Raw genomic sequence first — 21,752 nt, 5'->3', positions numbered from 1 at the left:
CCACGTCTTCTACACCAGCTTGAACTTCAACTACAGCCACACCACTAATTCTCCTGGACCAACCATCGTAGTATACATCATGCCTTTACCGTGCCCACCGTATACCACCGCCATCATTGCCCCCCTTGCCGCAGTTGGATCAAGGCCATCAAAGAACTTGTTAGCAACTCCCTCAGCACCACTACTCTGACAATGCTTATAGACGCCAACACTGCAGCGCATAAACTCCACGGATGGAGCTCCAATTGTGCCGACACCCGGGCAGCTCCTCCGTGTCAGTGTACAGAGCATCTGGGGGTCGCTTGCCGCTGGGGAAGGTGACAGCAGACACCCGTAAAGCCAAATTGGACTCTGTACAAAGTGAAGCATCTATGCATATGAATGACCTTGTGAACCTCCATGCCACATTATACCTGCATCAGGTGCACATGTGACGCAACGGTGGCACAAATGTGGCGTAAGGGGCTTGTAAATCTGCCCCTTTGTATATAGCTTACATATTACATCTACATCCGTTCACACAATTTTAAGCTATATGTTTAAATTTCCACACTCCACTCTAGCTCACTCCACTATTTGCCATTTCATTCTACATTAATCCACTGTATGCCACTCCACTCCACTCCACACCTCTCTAATGTACACTAGTACACTCTATGCCACTCTATTCTTTTACACTCCATTCTATGCCAGGCCACTCTACGCCCCTCCACTCTTCGCTACTCCACTTAGCGCTATTCCACTGTAGGCAACTCCGAACAGACACTGCACTCTACGCTATTTTACTATATGCCACTCCGCTGTATGTCACTTAAGTGTACACCACTACACTGTATGCTAGTCCAGTGTTCGCCACTCCACTCTGACAATCTACCATACGCTATTTCACTGCACTACTCCACTCAATGCCGCTCAACTCTTTACCATTCAAATCTATGTTACTATACCCTGCGCTGTTCCACTGTACAATACTCCACTCTACGCTACTCCACTATATGCCACTACACTGTATGTCACTACACTGTAAGCTCAATGTTATTCCATTGTACCCCATGCCAGACCACTCTACTTTAATCCACTGTACACCCCTCCACTCTACACCACTCCACTGTATGCTATTACACTCTACCCGACTCCATTCTATGACACTCCAGTCTATGCCACTTCACTGTATGCCCCTTCAATCTACAAGACTTCACTGTACATTATTACTCACTATGCCACTCCATTCTATGACATTCCAGTCTACGTCTCTCCACTGTATGCTGCTCCACTATATGCCACTGCATATTACGCCTCTCTACATCACCACACTCTACATCACTACACTCTACACTATTCCACTGTATGCCACTCCACAGTGTGCTATTACACAGTATACCACTACTGTCTACCCCACTACACTCTGCTGCGCTTCTCCCTGTGACACTCAACTCCAATGTATTCTACTCTACAGCACTCCACTCTACCCCACTCTACTGTATGCTATTCCACTCTACGCCACTCTACTCTACACAACTCCACTCTGCCCCCTCTAGTGTACTCTGTTCTGCTGTCGCCATTCCACTGTATGCTACTCAACTTTAAGCCACTCCAATCTTTCCAATTCCACTGTTCATTCTACCACACCTCACTCTGCCACTGCTCTGAGCACCACTCCACTGTATGCCATTTCACTGTATGTCGCTCCACTGTATGACAGTACAGTCTACGCCACTACACTGTACACCAATCCACGCTACACTATTCCACTATACACAACACCACTGTATGACACTCCCCTCTATGCTATTTATCCCACTGTATGCCATTCCACTCTACTCCACTCCACTCTATGCAACTCTGCTATACCCTATGGGCCACATGCATCAACCTATTTAGGAAGTGCAAACGGTGCGAATCGGTAAATTTGGCCGTTTGCGATTCCTAAATAAGTTTTTGGGATGCATCATGCTTTCCAAAAATGCGATTGCTTTTAAGGAATCACAAATTTGCGATTCCTTAAAAGCAATGCATGATTGTTTTTCAAATTGCGAATTCGCAATTAGGGGGTGCAAATTACCACGAGGGTGAACCTCGTGGTAATTTGCGAAAAAGTATTAAAATGCTCAAAATTGCATTTTAAACACTGTCATGTTACAGACACACATGTCCTTAGGACATGTGTGTGTGAAACATGCACTTTAAAATAAATTTCAGGGGTGCAGGGGGGGTCCTTTGGACCCCCCTGCACCCATGGAATGCATTAACATTTTGCGAATCGCTAATTGAAATTTGCAAAATGTCAAAGTCTTCCCATTGATTCCTAAGGCCCATAGGAATCAATGGGAATTGCGAAATCGCAAATTAGAATTCGCATAATATTTGCGATTCAGTAAAATTTGCGATTTTCACCGAATCGCAAATATTATGCGATTAAAATCATGCATCCCATTTTGCGATTCCTTATTTGCGATTCCCTAAAAATCGCAAATAAGGAATCGCAAAACCTTTCAATGATGCATTTGGCCCTATTCCTTTTTACACTATTCAACTGTATCCCTCTCCCCTCTACACCACTCTATTCTACCTCATTCCACTCTATGTCACTCCACTCTATGCCAGTCTATGCCTCTCCAGATTACACCACTCCACTCGAATCTATTTTACTGTATGCCACTGCAGTGTACCTCACTCCACTGTGTCACTGCACTCCACAATACTCCACTGTATGCTATTAGTCTACCACTCTTCACCACTCCACTTTAAGCTATTTTACTTTACGCCTCTACACTCGATGGGCCCAATTCACAGAACCAACTTAAGACAAAATCCTAAACTTACTTCTTTTGGTATTCACAGAAGTTAGGATTTTGTCTTAAGACAGACTTAAGAAAGACTTAAGTTAGTATTCTGTCTTAAGTCTTTCTCAAGTCTGTATTAAGACAAAATCCTAACTTCTGTGAATACCAAAAGTAGTAAGCTTAGGAATTTGTCTTAAGTTAGTTCTGTGAATCAGGCCCTATGTAAGTACACTCTTTAAAACCTTCAATGTATCCTGTTCCACCCTATGCCACTCCAATGTATGCCAGTTCACTTTATCACTCCAAGATTCTGTATTCCACTGTATGCATCTACACTCTTTACCCATACACTCAACACTATTTGACTCTATGCTACTCCATTCCACTCTACCACACTCCACTGTACGCCACTACACTGTGTGCAACTCCACTGTACCCCACTCCACACCACTCCACTGTACGCAACAAACTCTATGCCACTCAAATATACAACATTCCAATCTACTCCACTCTAGTGTATTCCACTTCACCGTAAACTACTCCACTGTATGCTAGTTTAATGAACACTAGTCTACTGTACGCTATTCCATTGTATGGAACTCCACTCTACTCCCCTCTCCTGTATTCCACTCTACTGTATGCTATTCCACTGTATGCCACTCAAGTCTACAACATTCCACTGAACACTGCTCCACTCTGTGCCACTCTACTCGATTGTATGCCACTCCAATCTAAGCCACTCCTTGATATTTCACTCTACCCTATTGTACTCCACTCCAGTGAAATACCAGTACATTGTACGCAACTTAACTGTATGATACTCCATTGTACGCTATTCCACTCTATGGTGGTGCACACTGAACACCATTCCTATTTTTGCCATTCCGTTGTATGCCGCTCCACTCTACACCACTCCGCTATACACCATTTCCTTTAAGGCACTCCCCTGCAGGGTAGCCCACTCTACCCCACTCCACTGTATACTATTTCACTCTACCCCACCCCACTTTACACCAATTCAGTCAATGATATTCCATTATATGCAACTCCACTGTACACCACATGAGTGTATGCCACTCCACTGTATGTTATACCATTGGGCGCCACGCCAATCTACGACACACCATTTTACATTATTTTACTGTATGCCATTTCACTGTACACGACTCCACCCACGGGCGCTGTTTACCACTACACTCTACAGCACTATATGCCACTCCACTGTAGCACACTGTACCACACTCTAGTCTACTCTACCTCACTCCACTGGACAATACTGGACTCCACTCCATGCCACTAAACTGTACTCTACCACAGTTTCACACACTATACAACACAGCACACCACTCCACTGTATGACATACCATTTCACTCTGCAATACTTTACTCCACTGTATGCTACACCACTGCAGTGTAGTACACTCCACAGCACTCTACTCCATGCCACTCCACTCGACTACATAGTAGAACAGTTTAGCCACCTGAATGCTATTGTAAGACACTCCAATGAATGAATGAATGAAACTCCACTATGCTCAGTGCCACCATCCAACACCGGTCTACACTGTATGCCCCCACATTGCACTGTGCAGGACTATACTTCACTCTATGCCATTCTACAACACTCTACTCAACTCTATGCCACTCGACGACACTCCACAGCACCGGACTCCACAACACTACAGCCGATGAGAGTCCACTGTATGACACTCAACTGTACTGTATGATACGCCACTCAACAATACTCAACTTCACTATACTGCATACCATACCTCTCCACTGTATAATACTTTACTCCACTGTACGCAATGCCACTGTACAATACTACGCTCTACTGTATGCCACGCCACAGCACAAGACTCTGACACCACGCTGCATGACACTGTACTTTACTATGCTCTACAACACTCTACTTAACAACGCTTAATTAAATGATGTTTGACTCCATGATTTGAAACACATTTTTGTTAAAAAATAAAAACATTTGAATTTAATGAAAAAACAAAAGGTTAAAGCTATGTTATAGGTCGGAAAAGGTTGTTAATTTTATATCTACAAACCCAACTTAAACTATACAAACCAGAGACATTATAAAGCTATATTTATAACTTACATTTAAGCACCACTAGTTAGAACGTATATTGATAATTTCATCACCACTTTCAATTTATTATGTCATGCACCTCTGTGCTCATACTTCTTGCATTAATTTCCACAGTAAAATAATATATAACTCCCCAAATATCATCATTTTAGATGTCAAAAGTTTTATTGTGACTGCTTTGATTGTGCATGCTATAAATAATATAATATGCAAGGGTATAACCAGTGCATGGAGAAAGGGTGAGTGTTTTCCTTATGAAATTTCATTCCATTCCACAGACCACTCCAAGATATTTTACATTAAATAATGCCCCACTTTTTCTGCTGTATTGATAGAAGAGGGATCAATCTTTTGAAGATACCGCCACAGATTAATGGGTCAGATGTACTATGCCTGGTTCTTGTTGCAAAACATGGGGTTTAGGAGCTGTGACATTCTTTCCTCCCCTACTTCAGAAAATAATGTTTCAATGGTTTCTCACATGCAATTGTGGTTTTAAACCATTGATGAGCTACTGACCCCCAAGTTTGGTGGTAACTGATTCACAAAGGGGTAAGTGGTGCCCCCTCGGGGCACCTTCGTGAATCAAGGCCAGTGACCCTGGGGTGAGCAGGCACTTGTGCCTTTATTCGATCTTCCTGCCTTTAAAAAGAAATGCTTCGCATTTTGCATATTAAATGATGGGAACAGAGGTATGCTGTGCCTTGCAAGCCCCCATTCTGACATTTGCAAAAACAACAGTTGATGGACAGAATGCAGAACAGTATCATTCATTCAATCCAGTACAGAGATCTGGCCTAAATCCATCGTTTTGTGCTCACCTTGCCATTCCAGTTTGAACCCAGCCATATGCCAATCAGTCTAGACCCTGTGCCCCATGGGAAGAGTCCTGCCCGAACTGCCAAGCCAGGTCCTCCCAGGACTGGAAACAGGCATCCTAGGACTGGTTTCAGGCTTACAGCCCTCATCGGCCAGGATAGCCTGATCCCACTGGACCTATCCTGACATTGGCAGCCAATCAAAAGGGATCACAAACTGTGAACTGCCTAAATAATATTAATTAGGCAGTTCCTGTTATGAACCCCTAAAATGACAACATTTAAAAGTGACCTATTAGTACCTAACTCACATTATACATTGCATTCCCACTCATAAACCAGTCATTTTACAACTTGGACATCCCTAATTTGAATGATACACATGGCCCAAAAGTCTCTGCACCTTTACACAACTTTAAAACTGAATGAGGTGGCACTAGATGTGTTATGTGGACAAGGGATATTGCAGTGTAGAGGTGAGAAGAAGTTGCCCAGTGTCTTTAACAAACAATTGGTACCTGGAAAACAAAGATCTTACAATTCTGTCAGTTTCACAGCTAAGTAGTGTTCCTACACTGTGGTGCTTTGTCCTAAATCTGTGATAGGAGAAATTTTCATTCAAGCATACGACAGATCTTTAATGGTTAATAGTTAATGGTTAATGGTTAATTTGAATGGTTCCTTTCTGGCAAAAGTGTTAGAACATCATGTACTGAGGACACTCTCAAACTACCTGGAGGATTACAGGCTACTCCAAGCATGACAGACAGGTTTTAGAGCCCATCATAGTGCTGAGCTATTGATGTTGTTGCCGGTTCCTAATGAGCTCAGAATTATGGCTGACAACAAACAACCGAGTGCCCTGATTTTATTAGACCCATCAGCGGCATTCAACACGGTCAGCCATAAAAAGTTGGTGTCCCGTCTTCTTGATCTGGGCATCAGCGGGCTAGCACATCAATGGCTAAATCGCTTCTATCACACCGGACTCATAGGGTTCAGTTGGGTGAGCATACTTCGGCTGAGGGCACTCTTTCCTGCGGCATGCCCCAGGGCTCCGCATTATCCCAGCTCCTCTTTAATATCTACTTGCAACCTCTGGTGGTCACCCTGGTCCATATGGACTGCCGAGTCTTCAACTATGCTGATGACACCCAACTCCTCATCTGGATCAGCAACTCTAGCGAGGCCCAGGAATCGGCGCAAACGCTGCTCAGTTTCACAGTGAATTGGATGACGGCCAATTCTCTGAAAATAAACCCTGACAAGACTGAAGTGCTTGTCATTCCCTCAAAAAGCAGCCCCTGGTGTGACCTTTTATTGCCACCTGAACTGGGTACTGCCCCGTACCAGTCCTGGTTGTAAAAAGTATGGGCATAAAAATTGACTCCGAGCTGTCCATGTCCAGCCCGGTTACCACGGTGGTGGGAACCTGCGTAGGACTGTTGAGGCAGCTACGAAACCTGGCCCTCTTCTCTCAACGTCCTCACTACAAGCAATTGTCTCTGCCACTGTTGACTCCCCCAGAGTCTTATCAAAAGACTGCAGGTAGTGCAGAATGATGCGGCCAGGCTAATTTTCGGACTTACCCGAAGGACCGTGCTACCCCTTTACTACATAAATTGCACTGGCTCTCCATCAAACAGAGAGCTCAATTCAAAAGCCTCTGCATTGCTCACAAAGCAATTTACAGCCAAGCACCTGTGTATATAAAAGAATGCCTAGTAAAATATGTTCCTGGCAGGACACTGCGATCGTCTGAGGCCTGCCGTCTAGTCCTTCCTCGTTATATCACCAAATCCAGTGGGGGCAGAGCATTCTCCATCTTGCTCCCACACATCTGGAATAATGTAACATGAGTACCTTCATAGAGAACTGGTCCTCCTCACATTTAGGAAACAACTTAAAACACTCCTATTCAGAGAGATGTTAACCACAGTGTAACTTCCGCTTGCTGTCTTGTGTTTTCAGTCTTTTCGCCAGTGATTTTGGGCACTCTCTCTAAAAGCACTTAGAGACCTGAAGGTGATTTTGCGCTATATAAAATGCATTTAACATAACAATAGTGTTTTTCCACATGTATAGCACATTGACACCCTTGAGTCTTGTAGGTGTTACTCACAGCCACAAAATGAATAAGTGGTGGACTGTGCTTGCCATGCACACATTAGTTTTTTTGTTTTTGCGATTGGTAGTGGGTAAAGAAGCTTTGTAGAACTGTTTGATTGACTAATCAACAAGTAATTTTTGTGTTTTCCCACCAGGGAAGGGCGCTGTGCTCTTGTGACCTCATTTGCGGTGTTTAAGTTCATGACCATCTATGCAGCTACAACCCTGACCAACCAAGCTCTGCTCAACTGGGTATGTTTCAAACTCATGGTGGCTTCTGATATGTTCCACTTGAGACCAATCAATATTGCAGGGTGGAATCACCCAGGAAAATGTCATGAGAGGCTTGACAGTTCATTGGCCTTGGACCTTGTAATTTATGGAATATATGAAACATCATCAGCTAGGAATCTGTGAAGAAACAGAACCTGTCAGTCTCCTTAAACTCATGTTTTGTCCCTCAGGTATTACTCATCGTTTGTTAGGACAGGATAGAGAGGGTCCTCAGTGCACATACATGGAACAGTTAAGATTACAGAAACTATGGTTCTTCCCGTATTGTGATGCAAATGGATGCTCTTTATTACTATTTTACTTTTTTTAATTTATTGAGATTGAAATGGTATTCTAATAGAAGTGATGGACATCACTCCAAGTTTGCACATGAGAATATTTGAAGATGGGAGGGTATCACTTGGAGATGGCTGATTAGGTATAATGGTTGCAGTGGGAGAAACACACCCAGATAGTGCTTTACCTAGACTGCAGATTGCATTCAACTCTTCTTGAAAGTCGCCTCTGCTTCAAACATCCAATGCCTCAAACACTACCTGCACAAGTTCCAGGCTTGGCTGTCCAGCATGTACCTGCAGCTCAACCATACCAAGACGAAATACCTGTTAATTGCAAACAACAACAAACAAGGAACAGCTCAATCTGGCTCTGTGACATGAACTTTGACAGCTTCAAGCCCCAACTTTCACAGAATGCCAAGTTAATTAAATTCACCCTCGATGAGCAACCTCACTAGAGGTGGGCGAAGAATTCCGCTTCCCTGGCGGAGTGTGCAGAGTTTTGCCCACTTCGTGCTCCATGCGGAGTGCGCAGTTCATCAAAACTCTGTGAAGCGACATGGACTGGAGGTTTTTTCTTTCGTTCAGTTCACCAACGGTAAGTTGGCGAGAGGTCTCAGTGAGATTTCTGAAACTCAGCCGTTCGTGGCAGGCTGCGAGAACTCGCCTTGAGAAATCTGCTGCACACGTTGAGGAAGCTGCCAATAAAGTAGAATTTTTACTTGAGCGGCAAAAAGCAGCAGTACCCTCTGGGGTGACACAGAGTGCTGTTCTAACTTATTTTACAGCAAGGGACAAACTCCCGGTGCTTAAAATCAGTGCAAGCAGCGGTACCTCACAAACTCCGCCACTGGTGGATCTTTGTGGAGCGCTGCAGAGTTTTTCTGTGAAGTAGAACTCTGTGTACTCTGCTGAGGCCTAAACCTCACCCTCAAGAAGCACAGTTCCAAAAACCAAGGACAGCTTAGAACCAGCTTTCTCTTCTAAAGAAAGTGAAACCCTTTCTTCTAGAAAGCAACGTCAAAACTGCTATTCAAATGCTCCGACTCTTGCATCTGTCTGGTGGTAATGCCCTTCTCCATGCTATCCCAGACCCCACACTGGCACCATTTAGGGGCATTCTACACTCTGCGCTTGTGTTCTATTCACTACATATTTGCTGATGACCTTTGTCACTCATTCTGATTATTGTAGCATAATTTGCCGGAAAAAGTTCATGAACATTCACCATATAAAATTGTGACACTTCTGATACCTTCTTTGTCACATAGAAAACAATGAGTCAGAAAAAGATGATTAAACAGATTTATTGCTTTAACATGCATGTGAGAAAGGGGGGACACACATGGCCCATGCACATGCTTTTTCTTAGCTGCAAGATACATGCCCATTCATGTGCAGATTTACATCAGCTGTCACTGTACTGCAGGCAACAAGAGCTGTAAGGCAGCTCATTGTGGACCGTGAAATACATTTGACAATCTAGAAAATGCCACAAAGCAGGGGACAATCATATGGCTTGATTAATACCATGTTCCTTTCCTAAAACCATTACTTCTTAAGATTCACAGTAATCATAACAAACAGAATATTCTCTTGGTACTTATATTGGAAATTGTCATCTTAACCAACACACACTATATTGCTCTCAGAAGAATGAAAGGCTCAGTGAACTGTGCAAGGATTCTAATGGACCACACCAGAATAATGGTGTTTACATTTAGCTGAGGAGGAAGGATCTTTTTGGAAGCTGAAAGTTCAATTGTAGCACTCATTAAATGTACTGTATAAACCCAGGTAAGAGTTGACCCTTAACTTAGAAATAGAGATATGTAGCGGATAGTCCAAGGACTTATGTAACCTTGGAGGCAATTGGACATTGTCGAAGCTTTGGAACTAAAGCCTCAACGACTAGAGAACCTAACAAAAGCATGCAAATGGAGGCTTTGATGACAAGACTTGGAGACGCATAGGGCATGGAAGCCTTAACGGCTGCAGAAACACAAGTATGGAAGCTGTGTGCATATGAGAATTGGAAACCTAGAGGCAAGAGGACCTTAAGTTGAACCTGGAAATTGAAGCCTAAGAGGACATAGGACCTAGCGGGGAACCTGACTTGACAATGAAATTATTTGAGGCAGGTATGCCTGGTGAAAAGGAGAGTTGGACATTTGGAAGCTCAAGGACCTGAGAAAGAACCTCATAATGCAAGCACTCGATGCATTGGAGCTGGCACTGTGAGCACAGCCTGGGAGACGGTTGAATGTCCATGATGAAGCTATAGAATCCTAGAGTAGTTTACCATCACAGCTATTGAAGGCAAGCTCAACAGGATCAACAAGCTGATGGTTGACATGCTTAGAAACATCCTTATTAAGCAAAGAAGGTGTAATTAAAACAAACCTGATGTTAACACTGCACATAGCTTCCAGTACTATGAGAATGCTAGAGAGCCTAGCTATATCCCAGAAACAAAACTCCTTTCATTTAGCCCATTTATATGGATTATTTCTAAAGCCAAGATGCTAAGATGCAGCATACTTGCTCCAACTTGCCAAAGGAATGGTCCGAGAGTAAGTGTGCTTTGCTTTTTCTCCCTCTCTAAACACTTTTTGTCCTTTTTTAATGTTGCATCATGTACGGTCTAAGAAATGCATTGCTACAAAAATGGCACTCAACTGAGATCAGAGGCGGACTGGATCCCCCAGGATCCCCCCAAACACCAGAGAAGCATAACTGTGTGAGCTCAGGAGCAGCTTCTTGTTGGTCTTAACCTGGGTCCATTGCTGTTGTTCATATCTGGAGTCCCTGACCCTAGTAGCCCTAGTAGATAACTGAGTGTCCATTGGAAGAAGTCAAGCAACATTTGGATCTAAGTTATCATTGGTGTTTTCACTTAGTAATGCTGTTAATATATACATATATAAACTTGACATAAACAAGAACAACACCAATTCCCACAAATTCCACCGCAAAAAGAGTGCTGTTTTCTGTAGGAGCAAATTATCAAATGGTGAAGCCAGGGAGATGAAGGTTGGCATTTAAGAAAGCCAGAGAGCACATCCGTAGAGTGCTACTTCCATGTTTGTTGATTGGCTGTGCCATCCTATGAATCCATTAGCTTGTATTAGTCTGCTCATCCATCATGTGGATGTGTTAACATTGATCAACAGTGCATGTGATCAGCAGTCCCCATCAGTCACTGGTCGACTTTTGATGTGGTCCTGCAGCTGAGATCGTCTCATTTACCTCCACTGTCTTGTCCTGCTTTCCAATTGTGACACACAACACAGCTGTGCACAAATGCTCACAAAACAATATTTTTTTAATTTAGCAGCCAAGTGCATAGTTGTATTGTTTAATCTCTAGAATGAATCATTAGAGTGATGTCATTTTGTGGGTTTCTCATATATACTCTTTGAACCTGAAATCTGAATTTATTAATTGAATTGTACAAGATATCTTCTCATGATTCACAATGAATTAACTATATGTGCATTGATATTCACAATATTAAACTGTTTTTTTTCTTTTTCGTTACTGGTTTTCCAATATTACAGCACTTTGGACTCCTTGGAAGTTGCCAGTACATCGTTATTGATGTGGCGATCCAAACAGTGGTGTGCTTAACAAGTACGATTCTACACTCTGTCCAAAATGAATTGTAATGTATTATTATTGCCTGATATTAAAAAATGCAGTTTGTGGCAGCCCCATTCCACTTTTGTGTGCATGGAATTTCCCAAACCTTTCTACTACACATCAGCATATACATCTGAAAATATGCAGCTGGTTATAGTATTTTAAGGTTGTTCTGCTCAGTGGCATCACAAAGAACCAGACTATTGGCTGAGACTGACACACCAGAGGGCAAATGCAAAGGAGATGTCATTTGTGGTGTCTCCAAATGGTAGTATATTTGGTATCCGGGCACACAAACACATTGACAGCCCTAAATTCCTACACTCACACAAAAACACACACATGCGCACATGTACACACACACATACAATGATATCTACATGCATCAGCTCAGATGGACATACACACTTGGAAACAAGTGCATTCACATGTCCACACACATACACATGCATCTTCATGTATTAATCTTTTATATTAACAGGGAGGTGTCGATGAGGAATGCTCAACCAATTAAATCAAAGATAAACTCTGATGAACTTGCTACCCATTGTAAATCGGCCCTCACCTCCCAAGCTGACTTGGTTGAGGTGCAGTCACTCACCGACTCCGACGATTCGACCCTCTCCAACATCATGGACGCCGTCGCTCCAATCCAACAAAAAAATGCCTCAATAAAAATATCCAAACCCTGGTATAATGACAACTTAAACATGGAACAACGCAACATTAGGGCAGTTTAACGTTCCTGGCGATCCAATCCCTCCCCGGACCAACTAAAACTCCTTAGAGAGGCTTGGAGCCTCTACAATAAACAAATTAAGTTTGCTAAGGCTGACTACTTCAGACACCAACTGGATCAAGCGGCAAACTGACCCAAGACACTTTTTGAATTGGTCAAGCAGCAATCAGTCGTAGGTCCGAACCACTCTGACCCAGGTGGAGCCCAGCCTCTTGCGACGAGCTTGGTGCTTTCTTCACTGAGAAAGCTAGAATCATCTCTATTGACCTCGTCTCTAAGAAGGCCCTACTACCATCCCCCAGGGCCGTTTCACCCCTTGATTTTTTAGAAAAGTGCAGATTTACCAGCCTGATCACCAAGAACAATGCTTCATGGGGCACCTTTACCTCATTCAGTGAAAATGACATCAACAAGATCCTTCAGAATATCAACCCATCCAACCACTTCAGTGACCCGTTGCCCCCGGCCATCTTAAAAAAAATCAAGAATGTACTCATTCCCTCCTGGACAAGGATTGTAAAAGCTTCTCTTTCACAAGGCACAATCCCTGATTGCCTAAAAGCAGCCCAGGTATCTCCTATTCTAAAAAAAAAACAAAGCAGACAAAGCTGATCTCAAAAACTTCCGCCCTATCTCCAACATCCCCACCCTAGCGAAACTCATAGAAAAATGCATACAATCTCAACTTTCTGCTCACATAGAGAATTACCAACTCCTTGACAGCATCAATCCATCTTTCTAAAGGGGCACAGCACCGAATCGGCGCTCACTCACATTATGGATGGCATTTTAAAAATGCTGGACCAAAATGAATCTTGCCTCCTGATCCTCCTTTACCTTTCCTCCACATTTGACATGGTTAATCATGACAACCTCCTTGCCATTTTGAAAAATAGGATGGGCTTCTCTGGTCCGGTGCTACAATGATTCTTGTCCTTCCTTCACCACAGATCTCAAAGAGTCAAGGCAAATCACTCTCTCTCCCAGCCCTCTACAGTTCTCATGGTGGTTCCCCAAGGGTCCACCCTATCTCCTACACTCTTCAACCTGTTCGTGGAACCTTTAGATAACTCATTATACTCCACTAACATTTTCTTCCATATGTATGCAGATGATACGCAAATCTATTTGAAAATCTGTTCCCTGGAAAACATCATCTCACTCAACACTACCCTAACGTCTACTCAAAACTGGTCAACTGAGAACCATCTCCGGCTCTACACCTCCAAAATGGAATCCCTACTCATCTCCCCTTCCAACCACATCCCCAAGCTAGACATGTGGCTGAGTCACCACACTGCCTTCCACTGCACTCCTCTCATCATAGACTCAGCCAAATTGCTCAGAGTCACCATGGACAAGCCCCTAAATATGAAAAATCATATCAGCAAGGTGAGTAAGGGAGCAAACCAATTGATGAGGCCACTCAGAAATATCAAACCTTTCCTTTCACAAAATGATTTCAAGCAGGTGGTCCAAGCGCTTGTCTTCTCGATGCTTGACTGCGTCAGTGCTACCCTCTGTGGGCTTCCCAAATACACCCTGGCTCCACTAAGGGCATCACTGAACACTGCGGCTAGAATGGTTACAGGCACCAAACGAAATGAGCATATATCCCCAGTTCAAAAATCTCTCAAAAGGTTGCCCTACGAAGCACGAATTCAGTTAAATGTTGCTGTTCTGGCGCACAAAGCCCTTCACTTCAATACTCCCAGGTACCTTGCGCAAAAACTTGAGCTATCTTGTGGTGCAAGAGCCTCAAGAATACTTTCCTCTTGAAACCACTCATCCTCAGCAAAAAGAAAACTTGCCACAGAGCATTCTTCAGCGCTGCCCCAAAGATATGGAACTCTCTTCCATCGGAAGTATGCAGAATCTCCTCAATGATAATGTTCAAATTGGAAGCCAAAAGATTCCTTATGAATACATTCTTACCCTAATTGGGCTAGGCTCATCTGCTCGAAGACACTGTTTCCTACGTCCATTGTACCATCATTTGGTAGTTCTCCTCTTTACTGCATACTGTGACCCACTTCATTGCCCGTTTATACCTGTTTTATTGTATTACCCTCCATGCTGCAATTGTCCTGGAGTCTGTGATTAATCCTCTTTTTTTATGCTTTTTTACCCCTACCTGATGACAATATTTATGTCCTTCCTTCCATCGGATTATAAAGTGCTCTGATATCCCTCCGGATCTGGTTCCCGCTATATAAAACTTTATACGGAAATAAAATACAATAAAAATATGCAGATGCTAGCAGAAGCAAGCCATTGTCTCTCTTTAGTGAATTCAATTATGTAGACTAAAATGCATCATTACAGAAATGGAGTCCTCTATCCGAATTACTCACAAAGTGTGGTCACCAATCACCAAAGTATTCTCAAAGCCATTGTGAGATTCTGGATCATTAACTGAGGTGAGAAAGATACATGGACTCACTGTCACAAAGTTAGTAAACTGTGTTTTGTGGTTAAAACTTTCATTTAGGAAACCTGGGATTAACCGGTTATAGCAATTCCATAAAGTAGCTGTTATACTGAAAGAGAAATGTGTGTTCAGTTTTATTCAGCACCAAAAGAACATTGAAAAAAAGAAAATAATATTGATCCTAAACTAATTGAAGAAAAATGGAGACATGTATAGGATTTAATCAACCACAAAATTACAAACATTTTTTAAAGGGATCATGAAGCATTCGTTTCTGATGAAAATGCCAAAAAATCTATTGGGATCCATGAAGGTATTTATGTATTTATTTATTGAATGTACTTAGACAGTTCAACAGTGATGCCATTTGGCATCCTGGCACACAGCAAAGCTACTAGGACAGGGTAGAGGGAAAATTTCAATATAGGCTAGCTGTCGTTTTTTTTAATAAAGCAGCCACAGAGGTCACTATGAGAAATTAGGTTGTTGTTTGTGGGGGTGAAACCCTACTCAAGCAACAGCCACAATCTTTGCCAGGGTGATCCACAAAAGTCACTAAATTAACCTATGCTTTACCCTCTGGTAGATTGGCACAAAAACAGTCAGGCGCAATTTAGAGACATGGAGTAACAGATTTTTGCAGCACTTAAAAAGTAATAAACTGAAAACTCCAGACAAGAGAAATCACATAAGAATTTAGAAACAGAATCAAATTTAAATAATCGAATTGACACCAAAATGACAAAAAAACAATCAGTAGAACCGGCGTTATGAATTAGTAAGGTATAATGTAAAAAGTAGCATCTAAAAGATGAAAACACCAAACGCTGACATCTAGTCGCTTTGGGCAGGAGCAAAGTTGAAAGTTATGGCAGACTGCGATAAACACTCTTCCGATAAATAAAGTGGATTTGGCCCAGCCTCTGCTTATTTTCGGGTTTCAAAGAAGTTTTATTAAAAATGTCTGAGAAGGTAAATTTCAGCAGGGCAAGGCAGCTTGTGGCATCCCAGGAGGAGGCATCATCATCAGGGAGCCACTCGAAGAAGTCACATTGAAGATTTGTATACTCTGATTTAGTCTCTTTTACGGAATATGAAAGTTTCCAGCGAGACAAATCTGCAGGCTGTATCCAACAAGGGCTCCAGGAGGGTGGATACCCTTTCTGCAAGGAACCCTTCAACAGGTTTTACTGCTGCAGAGAAAAATGTAGCAGAAGCTGCCGCAAAATAAGACCTACCAACAATGTGTCTTGGATGGATCAGCGAGCATCTCTCGAGTCTCCTCTTGGTTCTCAGGGCTCTTTTTTAGCAGAAAACCTCCAAGACTGGGCTGTCTGGGCTCCTTTAGCTCGACGTCTATGGGTCCAGGACTGGAAAGGCACCGCTTGATGTATCAGGACTCACTCAGACTCGGTCTAGGTGTGGGCTCAAGATGGTTGAAACCATTTCTGTCCCTAAGTTCTGATCAGCAGGCCAGTCAGCTAGCTCTTGGAATGCCTCTGGATGTCTTAGATTCAAACCGGAAAGCAGATCACCAGGTCTCAGGTGGCGGTGCAGTCCTCAGAGGGCATGGGCAGACTGCATGCCACAAGGCAGTCCTTGTGGTGCAGCAAAGCAAACCACTGCAGTACATGACAGGCCACAGATAGCAAGGTAGTTCCCTGAGAGCCTTTTGGAATACTTGAAAAAAACGGGTGTGTGGGGGGTCAGAGGGGGAATATTTACTGACCTTCCTGCTCGCTCCCCTATACCTAGATACAAAACACAAACAAGAGCAGGTAAGGTCTATACATGATGTGTATCTGCAATAGTGACTAAGCGGCACTGTAGGTGCGCGTATGAGACACAGGGTCTGTCAAAACAGGTTACTAAGGGTCACATAAAGGGCTAAAATAATTCCCATCAGACCACCCATGTGGTGGAGTTTGCGTCATATGGGAACAGTTGATCAACCTCTCCCAAATACGACCGATAGTGTCAATAAGGGAAAGGGTTGTCAAAGAAGTCGTCCTGTTGTGACACCATAAAGTATAATGAATAGACAGAGTGCAGTGCTCAAAGGAAAATCATTTGCATTAAAATTGACTACCAGGACACCGAGAAAACCGTACCATAGAGGGCCAAGTGTCAATATTAAAAACACGCCGAGTAGTAATACTGCTCCGAGGCGCTATGAAGTGTGGTCGACATGTTTCAGCTCTAAGAGCCATTGGCTCAGCTTTCTTCAGGACCTTAAACAAAATAATAGCTACTGCAACTATATGTGATGTGTATAACTGACAAAAAATTGTGCTGATACATAATTACAGAATTACATATACACCAGAAATTGGTATACTTGAATGTCCACTGGATGGAAAGAGATGTCATCTTCCTGTCAAGTGAAGAAAAAACACATAATAGTATGGCAGACAGCACCTTAGCCCACACGCCCACCCTCCATGTACACGCAGAAACCATGCAGACACACGTGCAGAAATAATTTAATTTATATTCTGCAATCCAATAAGCATATTAGCTCCAATCACTCAGAGGCATTTCCTCTCGGTGATACTCACCCAGCTCTGTGTGGGTGACGACCTCACCTCACCCGGCAACCGCTCGGGAGAATGAGGCCCCGCTCTAAAGTATAGAAATACAAGACACAGTAAGCACACAACTTTACGATGTCTAACCCAATGGTTCTATACAAATAACCTCACTAGTGTGTGCTAGTACGCAAAATGTGACACCCCACAATCAACACACAAAAGAGAACCCCAAGGGTAAGGAAAAACACCAGCGAGCCTATAGCACCAACCGGTGGACTAGTATCTGTGTTAGTCTCAAGAAAATTTCTTGCAAAAGTAATTAGCATGAACCTACAGACAAAATACCAGTTTGTCTTAACATGTCATATGTCATGACCTCAGCTTTGCCGTATGGGAGAGGAAAAAGCAGGGACCATGTCCTCTCTATATATCCGCAGACACGGTATCTTGGCCTTACCTAAGATATACATATGAAAGCCATGTCTAGGTAAAACTGGAGAGACTGGTAAGACAATCTCCTAGCCCTCTCAAGGATCAGAGAGCAAAGAACATACGGTGAAGCCCCTGTCGAGTCCTTCTGTACTCACTAGTACACCACAGAATCAACCGCCCCTCAGCTCATAGCGAGCACACTATGTCTCACCTGTCCGTCGGTGCTCTCGTGCCAAACGCGAGCGGAAGTGGAGGTAAGATTGCTCACACCCTTCCGGCTTATGTATCCTCGTTAATAAGGTGACATGTTAATTGCGCAGTGAGGATACCAACTCATCCTGATAGACGGCGTTGTGGAAGTCACTGCTCCCTAGCGCATGCGCAGACGGCAGGAAGATGTTACTCCTGCGCGCATGCGCGGAAGTGATGAAAAAACCTCGGAAGTAAAAAGCATCAGTTGGTTGAACCGATGTCTTGGTATTAAAGACTCGTTCTGCCTGGGGGATAATGTAACCCAGCAGAAGGCAAATTGTAGTAGTGGCATAATATCGACGGATGTCATTGAAAAATCACTATCTTGGTACATCGCCAAATTTAAACATTGGGCCATAAAGAAGGGGTTATACCATAACCACCGAAGCATATGGAGTTCGGTATAAATAGGGAACCCATTAACCCAGATTATAAAGTGTCTGATACGGGGACAAGCCTACCTGGATCAGAAGTTAAATCAATAAGAGCCTCAACCAGTAATGAATACGATTGGACATGTCTGTGAGATGGTCCTCGGCTCGCTGAGTCTGAGGGGGGAAAGGGACAATGTCTAGAGAGAGCCTGTATTTACAATTCAAAATACACATCTCAACCAGAGTTTTGAGTGTGCTAACAGAGTTACCATATCCTATGGTGATCCAGAATGGAAGAAGGGGTTACTATCCAAAGGTGTCAGTGAGGGTGCACACACAGACAACACACACACACAAGTGAGGTGAGCACTGAGGTGCAAACAAGGTTTGCACCTTGAAAAACGACCCGCAGCTAAAAAACTGCACTTAATACTTGAAAAAAACGGGTGTGTGGGGGGTCAGAGGGGGAATATTTACTGACCTTCCTGCTCGCTCCCCTATACCTAGATACAAAACACAAACAAGAGCAGGTAAGGTCTATACATGATGTGTATCTGCAATAGTGACTAAGCGGCACTGTAGGTGCGCGTATGAGACACAGGGTCTGTCAAAACAGGTTACTAAGGGTCACATAAAGGGCTAAAATAATTCCCATCAGACCACCCATGTGGTGGAGTTTGCGTCATATGGGAACAGTTGATCAACCTCTCCCAAATACGACCGATAGTGTCAATAAGGGAAAGGGTTGTCAAAGAAGTCGTCCTGTTGTGACACCATAAAGTATAATGAATAGACAGAGTGCAGTGCTCAAAGGAAAATCATTTGCATTAAAATTGACTACCAGGACACCGAGAAAACCGTACCATAGAGGGCCAAGTGTCAATATTAAAAACACGCCGAGTAGTAATACTGCTCCGAGGCGCTATGAAGTGTGGTCGACATGTTTCAGCTCTAAGAGCCATTGGCTCAGCTTTCTTCAGGACCTTAAACAAAATAATAGCTACTGCAACTATATGTGATGTGTATAACTGACAAAAAATTGTGCTGATACATAATTACAGAATTACATATACACCAGAAATTGGTATACTTGAATGTCCACTGGATGGAAAGAGATGTCATCTTCCTGTCAAGTGAAGAAAAAACACATAATAGTATGGCAGACAGCACCTTAGCCCACACGCCCACCCTCCATGTACACGCAGAAACCATGCAGACACACGTGCAGAAATAATTTAATTTATATTCTGCAATCCAATAAGCATATTAGCTCCAATCACTCAGAGGCATTTCCTCTCGGTGATACTCACCCAGCTCTGTGTGGGTGACGACCTCACCTCACCCGGCAACCGCTCGGGAGAATGAGGCCCCGCTCTAAAGTATAGAAATACAAGACACAGTAAGCACACAACTTTACGATGTCTAACCCAATGGTTCTATACAAATAACCTCACTAGTGTGTGCTAGTACGCAAAATGTGACACCCCACAATCAACACACAAAAGAGAACCCCAAGGGTAAGGAAAAACACCAGCGAGCCTATAGCACCAACCGGTGGACTAGTATCTGTGTTAGTCTCAAGAAAATTTCTTGCAAAAGTAATTAGCATGAACCTACAGACAAAATACCAGTTTGTCTTAACATGTCATATGTCATGACCTCAGCTTTGCCGTATGGGAGAGGAAAAAGCAGGGACCATGTCCTCTCTATATATCCGCAGACACGGTATCTTGGCCTTACCTAAGATATACATATGAAAGCCATGTCTAGGTAAAACTGGAGAGACTGGTAAGACAATCTCCTAGCCCTCTCAAGGATCAGAGAGCAAAGAACATACGGTGAAGCCCCTGTCGAGTCCTTCTGTACTCACTAGTACACCACAGAATCAACCGCCCCTCAGCTCATAGCGAGCACACTATGTCTCACCTGTCCGTCGGTGCTCTCGTGCCAAACGCGAGCGGAAGTGGAGGTAAGATTGCTCACACCCTTCCGGCTTATGTATCCTCGTTAATAAGGTGACACGTTAATTGCGCAGTGAGGATACCAACTCATCCTGATAGACGGCGTTGTGGAAGTCACTGCTCCCTAGCGCATGCACAGACGGCAGGAAGATGTTACTCCTGCGCGCATGCGCGGAAGTGATGAAAAAACCTCGGAAGTAAAAAGCATCAGTTGGTTGAACCGATGTCTTGGTATTAAAGACTCGTTCTGCCTGGGGGATAATGTAACCCAGCAGAAGGCAAATTGTAGTAGTGGCATAATATCGACGGATGTCATTGAAAAATCACTATCTTGGTACATCGCCAAATTTAAACATTGGGCCATAAAGAAGGGGTTATACCATAACCACCGAAGCATATGGAGTTCGGTATAAATAGGGAACCCATTAACCCAGATTATAAAGTGTCTGATACGGGGACAAGCCTACCCGGATCAGAAGTTAAATCAATAAGAGCCTCAACCAGTAATGAATACGATTGGACATGTCTGTGAGATGGTCCTCGGCTCGCTGAGTCTGAGGGGGGAAAGGGACAATGTCTAGAGAGAGCCTGTATTTACAATTCAAAATACACATCTCAACCAGAGTTTTGAGTGTGCTAACAGAGTTACCATATCCTATGGTGATCCAGAATGGAAGAAGGGGTTACTATCCAAAGGTGTCAGTGAGGGTGCACACACAGACAACACACACACACAAGTGAGGTGAGCACTGAGGTGCAAACAAGGTTTGCACCTTGAAAAACGACCCGCAGCTAAAAAACTGCACTTAATACTTGAAAAAAACGGGTGTGTGGGGGGTCAGAGGGGGAATATTTACTGACCTTCCTGCTCGCTCCCCTATACCTAGATACAAAACACAAACAAGAGCAGGTAAGGTCTATACATGATGTGTATCTGCAATAGTGACTAAGCGGCACTGTAGGTGCGCGTATGAGACACAGGGTCTGTCAAAACAGGTTACTAA

The 21,752-nt window shown here is 43.4% G+C and overlaps 1 protein-coding gene across 1 annotated transcript in view; it reads left to right on the top strand.

Moving 5' to 3' along the window:
* LOC147684247 (putative cation-transporting ATPase 13A4) overlaps positions 1-21,752 on the top strand; it is a 446,726-nt gene that overhangs the window by 367,324 nt on the left and 57,650 nt on the right. The window contains exons 24-25 of the mRNA XM_086944647.1: positions 7,970-8,066; positions 11,947-12,019. Of these exons, the coding sequence (XP_086800773.1) occupies positions 7,970-8,066; positions 11,947-12,019 (170 nt within the window). The remainder of the gene's footprint in view (positions 1-7,969; positions 8,067-11,946; positions 12,020-21,752) is intronic.

Source organism: Lissotriton vulgaris, chromosome 11 (genome assembly GCF_964263255.1).
Source record: "Lissotriton vulgaris chromosome 11, aLisVul1.2, whole genome shotgun sequence".
NCBI classification, from domain to species: domain Eukaryota; kingdom Metazoa; phylum Chordata; class Amphibia; order Caudata; family Salamandridae; genus Lissotriton; species Lissotriton vulgaris.
This window is presented reverse-complemented; position numbering and strand designations above follow the sequence as displayed.